This window comes from Rhinolophus sinicus, chromosome 8 (assembly GCF_057876585.1).
Source record: "Rhinolophus sinicus isolate RSI-liver-muscle chromosome 8, RSI-T2T, whole genome shotgun sequence".
In the NCBI taxonomy this organism is placed as follows: domain Eukaryota; kingdom Metazoa; phylum Chordata; class Mammalia; order Chiroptera; family Rhinolophidae; genus Rhinolophus; species Rhinolophus sinicus.
Genome location: NC_142508.1, coordinates 4,386,109 through 4,392,649, shown reverse-complemented (window position 1 = coordinate 4,392,649; position 6,541 = coordinate 4,386,109). Strand labels below are relative to the sequence as shown.

The window sequence follows — 6,541 nt, the reverse complement described above, 5'->3', positions numbered from 1 at the left end:
ATAATATGGTTAGAATGAGACTCTTTATTCTGTAACGACGCTTACCTCTCCAAGGTGTTTATTCTGTGTCGAAGCAATCACTCAGTAGGGCAGAATCTGGAGAGAAACTAGACAAGGAAAACAGGACCAGGAAGTAAAATCTTAGAGTTGGAAGGGATCCTATATCATCTTGTTCCATGTGCACACTAGAATTAGGAAAATGAGAGTTCCACAAATTAAGTGGCTTGCTCCATATCAAAAGGGTAGAGAAAGTTAAGCTAGGACCAGAATCGTTTTTCATGCCTGCTCACGTGCTCTTCCCACTGTGCGATTATTCATGGAGCATCCAGGTCCCTGACCACATGTGGCACCATGAGGGACATCAAAAGTAAGACATGGCTTCTGCTCTTGGATAGCTTAATTTTTAGACCACTTTCAAGGTTTTACAGCAAATACTGGCTTTGCTAATAAACAAATACAAAGCCACACTGCCCAATGAACTTTTATCAGATATTTTATTTGACATGTAACCTGCCAAGTTTTAGAGGATGGCAGCACACTGCTTTTGAGGCTTCTCTGATTGGACTGTATCTTTCTGCATTCTTCAGTGGATGGCTGGTTTTAGGGGTGAAATAATCTTTTGTTTTGAAGAGGCAATTTGACCAAGTTGACAAAAGTCATTGTGTATGTGCGTAGATAATTATGGCCAGAGTTACACACTTAAAAAAAAATTGGAGCAGGGCTAGCAAGGGAGGCATAACACCCTGGAAAGTGACAAATTGCTCCTTTTGCAAGATACATAAACGGCAGCTGCCAGGTCCTTTGAGCAAGGGACAAGCTCTGCTCTATGACAGTGCTAATGAAGGTGTCTTTTAAGGACCCCGATACAGGCGAGCAGTCTCTCCTAGCCCAGTAGTACTAGAAATGTCATACTGTGCCACCATTTGCCCATTCCCAAGGCAGGGACATTCCCCCCAACTACAGCTGACTGAACCAAGATGAGTGCATATCCCAAGGGCAGCCAATCCAAGGGCTGGCTGGAAACTTCTGTGGCCTGGTATAGAAGACATGGAGCACATTCCAGACCTTAGAATCTGAACTAACAAAATCCAAGGGAATCAGGGCCACAAGGTGTCATGGCACACAGGAACTTGTGGGAGCCAGGAGGTAGAGAAAAGACAGAGTACCAGGACAGGCTACATGGGAGCAAAAGATGGTAGGTAGACGGCTGAGCCACCCCGCAACCCTGTGCTTCTGGAGAGCAGCCTGGACACTGTGCTTCAAGTTCACCGGCTTTGTGGCCCTTGCTCTGGTTGGTACCGTATAGCTCTCTTGACAGCTGCCATCCGGACACCGTCTCCGTGTCAGGCTCTGTGCTCAGCACTTTCACAGCTTTCCCCTCACCTAACACCTCGAGGACAGAGGTATCAGTCTCCCTATTTTACAGATAAGGAAACTAGGCTCCTGATGGTTAAATAATGTATGTTTTGTTACTTGTTATGATGCCAGGACTTGAATCCAGGTCTGATTCAGAGTCCATGCTCGGAACCATGAAGCTGTACAGATCCACGTGTCCTTATGTTAAGGCCTTCTGCAATGCCTGTCCCCATTCCCCAATGTGATCCAACTTGAGGACCTTTTGCTTGTAAGAGCCGGACATTTCCTAGTCAAAGGATGTCCTCTGTGTACAGACTGTGAGACATGACTGCTTCCTTTGCAGTGTGAAGAGGACAAGGTCAAAGGCATGCAGCGAGCACAGACAAAACATGTCTCTGACAGTAAGATTTCTGGTCTATACAGGCCTCCGGGGAAGGGCTTGCTTTTACTCACTGCTACTGAGCAGCCCTCGGGCAGCCACGATACAGGGGGAAGGCATGGGGTGTCTTGCCCCTCAAGAGGAAATCTGAGGTTCTCCATACCATTTGGAATGAACAGATAAAGGAGCTCCAGTCATTTTATGTTAACAAGGCCTCTGCAGACTGAGACTGAACTTTTGTTATTCCCCAGTAATCCACAGATCTGGTCCTGGTTGAGATAGGAATGGACTCTCAAATCTCTCAAAAATATTCCAAAAAGCAGCTCAGCAGTCTCCCAACGGGAACTCTGCAGACCATTATTAATGAGGGAAGTTATGGAAAGCATTGCTCGAGCTAGAGTCCAGCTCCGGCGTTGCCAAGATCAAATGTCCAGCAGAAAGGGCCAGAGTCATCAGCTTTCACTTTCTAGACAAGCAATCAACTTCCATTTATTTTCACATCTGCTGCTGAACCAGAGGTTCATCTTATGGTCACAAAGAAAAACCTAGCAGTGAGCAGAGTGACTGTGGTGACAGCAACACCTAGCTGCACTGAGGCGACGGAGCCTATTTATGGGAGAGCACAGAGGGCAGACGGATGAGTACATTTCTGAGTCTGCCTCTCCTGTCACGTCTGCCATGACAACCAATCCTCGGGTACTTCTTCCACTGCTGAGTTAAATGGGTTCCCTCAGGAGCTCTTGAGGGACCAAGTTTCTCTACACACTGAAACCTTTCTGTTGGACTTTTATTTTTTCCACTGATCCATTTTACTTAACCACTCCTGAAATCTTAAGCAAACAAACTCTCTAATTTGGAGCTGGCTTGAAGTTCTACCTGGTGGAGAACGACGAGACCAGAACGCACCATAGTTGAACTTCCTAGTCTGTACCAGGGTGAAATACTAGGGTAACACGATTCCATCTTTTTGGCGGGGCCCCGCTCACTCCCTTTCATTCAGCTTCATGGCTCTTGCTTCACTGGTATTTCAACTGCATTCACTTATTGCCAAAGTTTGCATCCCTGTTACTTGGGTCCCTTGCAGAAGGGACTGTGACATCATCTATCTGCATCATTTTAACCTGCAGGTCCCCTTCATTAGTAAGCTCTGTGTCCTCAGTACAAAAGAATTTTCCATGTTACCTAGTCCAACATCACACTGGTGTGAGAATCCCTTCTCCAGCACACCCTGAGAAATGCCTACATCTCTTCGGGAAAGGGAGCGTACTTGGATGCTTCTCCCTTTTCATTAGGGAGATCAAAGTGCAAAGCAGACTTGGAACTGAAATTCAAGGTCCTAGTGAGTCACCAGTGAAACTAGAATTCTCAGAACCTCCGGACTTTCCCTTAGTGTGGGTCCAGATTCTAGGTAGAAAGCTCTTCATCCTAATACGCCAGGGCTCAGTTCACCACCTGTTTTAGTTTGTTCTATACCCTTGGGATTTTTCATCGTCTTCAAGCTGTATGTTAGGGCAGCAGACTAGGACTCACTCATTCCTTAGGTCTCCCATGGTCCCAGATATTGCGAGTGACTAGCAGAAGTTTTATAAATGTGATTATCCTAAAGAGAGCATGTTTGCGCAGGGCCTTCCCAGGAGCCAAGCTAGCTGGCTTGTGTGCTTTTTCCTAGTGTGCGACACATAACAGGCAGGGGAAAGGTTGGGCTAGGTGATATGGGTAAAACAGGTACTTCCCTGAACACTTCAAGAAAATGTCCTGTCTAACTACTTGGAGACCTTGTTTCCAGGCAGCTTAGGAAGATTCAGGGAAACAAGTAAGTACAGGTATAAACAGACGTTCTGCCCAAGACTCAGGGACTTTGCCTTCTCTTTCTGTCTTCCACCTCAGGCTCCAAGCAAGAGTAAAGTAACAAATCGAATTGATTTGTCAAGTTTCAGCGAGAATGTGTGTGCTTTGATTTTGCTGTCTTATTTGGCTTTGCCTGGATAGAAACCAGAGATAGAGAGGACTTTGGCAGAAGGAATATATCACAAGATTGAAAAAAAAATTTAGAGGCTCACTTTTTCCCTTTCACCAACTTCATTTTGCAGATGAAAACTTGAGATCTATAAAGGAAAAGGGACTTACGCCCGATTGCAAAGCCACTTAGCAATAGTACAAGGCTCAGATGCTCCCAAGCGACTGAATGACCCCGACAAAAGAACACGTAGTAGCCAAGGTCCCTAAAAGCAAAACCAGCAGGGAGAGGCCGTCCTTATCTGTGGGTGATGCTTAGCTGTCGGTGACCTAGAAGTCCCTCAATCTGTCCACTGTCACCAGGGGAATAGCCAGATGGGTGAACACACTTTCTGATGGCTCAAGAAAGCTGTTATAACACTATCACCTCCTACTGAGGAAATGAAAGCTGAGAGTCCATTGGCACTTTCTGAAATTACGCTTCTGGAAAGTGCTGACGACTGTCAAAAGTATCAGACAACAGAAATGGAAAAGCCATCTTGTGGGTTTGTAAATGATAAGAATTTGACGTACATGACTCTAAGAAACATGGTTCAGGCACAAATTTTAGGCTGTTCTGTCATTTCTCTGGGATCTCTAGCTTTTAAAGCGGGGGCTGAGAACACTGCTCCCAACTTTTTAACCAGGACCTCAGCAAAGGTTTTGAGCAGTTTAAAAGCTAGTAAGAGGCTGAATGCCTCAAACCAAGCTAGTGGAAGTTAAGACCTGTTCTCCTTACGAGGATTTTAAAGTCAGATTTCTTGCTCACCCAATATTAAATAAAATGTATGCAGAAGAATTTGTCTAGGAAACCTAGGCAGGCTGTTGAGAGCTGTCATTTCGGGAGAGGCGGTACATCAGCGCACGGGCAGACTGGAGCTGGTGTCAGGAGCAGGAGCCGGGCCTGAGAGTGGCCTGAGCACTTCCTCCCATCAGCCGTCTTCCCGTCAGGAAAGGTGCGCTGAAACTCTGCCTCAGACAGGCTTCAAGCTCTGGAAGTCCTTCCCACACCCCTGTCTGTACCTAGAGCTGCGATCATGCTCAATCTATGACCCTGTGATGGATTCCCATGAGGCCAAACCTTGCTTTCCTATCTCTCTGCAACTTCTGCGTAAGTCCTGGTATTGAAAAAAATGGGGGTGCTGGGCTCCTTTCCAGTTCTTTCTGGGTTTCAAAATGTGTCCTTGTCATGCTGTGAAGTTCCCAAACTCAAACATGTCTCTAGTCAAGTGCATAGGACCCCAAACTCATCCAAGTGCCAACAGAGGGGCCCGTGGGCCTTCCGCGTGCCCTGCGGTGAGCACCGGTTACCAGGAAAGGAGGGAGACTCACAAAACTCCCCCTCCATTCCCCTCCCCGTACCACTGATTGGCCTCTAGACCTTCGGTGTTAACGCCTAGGCCAGAAGTTTCGAGCCCAGGTAGGAGGGGACCTGGGGGGTCAGGCGGCTGTCCAGAGGGGTCACTCTCCCCTGCACAGCCTCCACTGTGGCCTGAACGCAGGTGGTCCTTGAGTGTCTGTTTGTAGCGGAAGCTTCTTCCGCAGTAGGCGCAGGGGTAGGGCCGCTCGCCCGTGTGGATGCGCTGGTGCTTCATGAGGTGGTGCTTGCGGATGAAGCTCTTGCCGCAGTGCGCGCAGCTGAAGGGCCGCTCGCCCGTGTGCAGCCGCCGGTGGTTGAGCAGGTGCTCCTTGCGCATGAAGCTCTTACTGCAGTCCGTGCACGGGTAGGGCCGCTCGCCCGTGTGGATCATCTGGTGGCGGATCAGGGCCGAGTGGCCGTTGAAGTCAATGCCACACTGCGGGCAGGAGAAAGGCCGCTCCTGCGCATGCCCGCGCTGGTGGAGCAGGAGGCTGATTTTCAGGCTGAAGCTCCGGCCGCACTGCGCGCAGCGGAAGGGTCTCTCGCTGGCGTGGGCTCGCCGGTGGCTGGTGAGGCGGGCCTGGTCGGCAAAGCGCTTGGGACAGTCAGGACAGGGGAACGGGCGCTCAGTGCTGTTGTGGACCCGGAGGTGGTAGGTGAGTCTCGACGGGTGAGTGAAAGTTCGGGCGCAGTGCGGGCAGGTCGGGGGCGGCTCACTGGCGGGGGCCTGGGAGTTGTTGCCGAGCTCGGCCTGCTGAGGAAAGTGCTTGGGGCACTGGGCACAGGTCAGGGGGTGCTCGCCAGCGTGGCTGCACTGATGAGTCAGCAACATGTCTTGGCTGAGGCTCTTGCCACAGTGGTGGCAGGAGAACAACTGCTCTCCAGCCGGAGGCGGCAGTGGGTAGCTACCCAACTGAGTAAAAGTCACTTGTCCCTCAGAGGCTTCGGCCAGGTCAGTGGCTGGACGTCCAAAAGGTGTCATGGATGCAGACTGCTGGCTTTTGAAAGCCACGTCTGCAAAAGTATCCTTTGCTGCTGCTGCTGGTGGAGAAGAGAAGGGGACTGGAACCTCGGGACACAAGGAGACTCTGGCAAGGCCTTCAGCTTTGATGACAAGCTCTTCATCTGCAAGAAAGAGCTCAGGGTCATGCCGGTCAACGGCTGCCTCACCAGGACTCTCGCAACCCCTCCCCAGCGCTCCACCTGCTCTGAGCTCCTCACTGGCTCCGAGGAGAAACTCAGGGGAGGGCTGAGCTCATCCTCAAGCCTCTGTGGTCCCTGGGACCAATTATCACAGAATTTACTACTGAAGCTCTTCAATGCTCCCTGTTTGGAAAAGGAACAACCATGGCCATCCATCTTGCCAGCACTTTCATTATGTTCCTCCTCTGCTCAAAAAGTTTGGAAGATTCTCTGTTGCCTATTGTGACAAGGCCTAAAAGTCTGTGTTT

At 49.6% G+C, this 6,541-nt stretch overlaps 1 protein-coding gene across 8 annotated transcripts in view; it reads right to left on the bottom strand.

Moving 5' to 3' along the window:
- Positions 1-475: 475 nt before the first annotated feature.
- Positions 476-6,541, bottom strand: part of ZNF398 (zinc finger protein 398) — a 48,745-nt gene continuing 42,679 nt past the window's right edge. For all 8 annotated transcript variants that reach the window (XM_074315201.2, XM_088799847.1, XM_074315195.2 and 5 more), the window contains one exon: positions 476-6,215. In XM_074315201.2, coding sequence (XP_074171302.2) covers positions 5,059-6,215 — 1,157 coding nt within the window. In that variant the 3' untranslated portion in view covers positions 476-5,058. The remainder of the gene's footprint in view (positions 6,216-6,541) is intronic.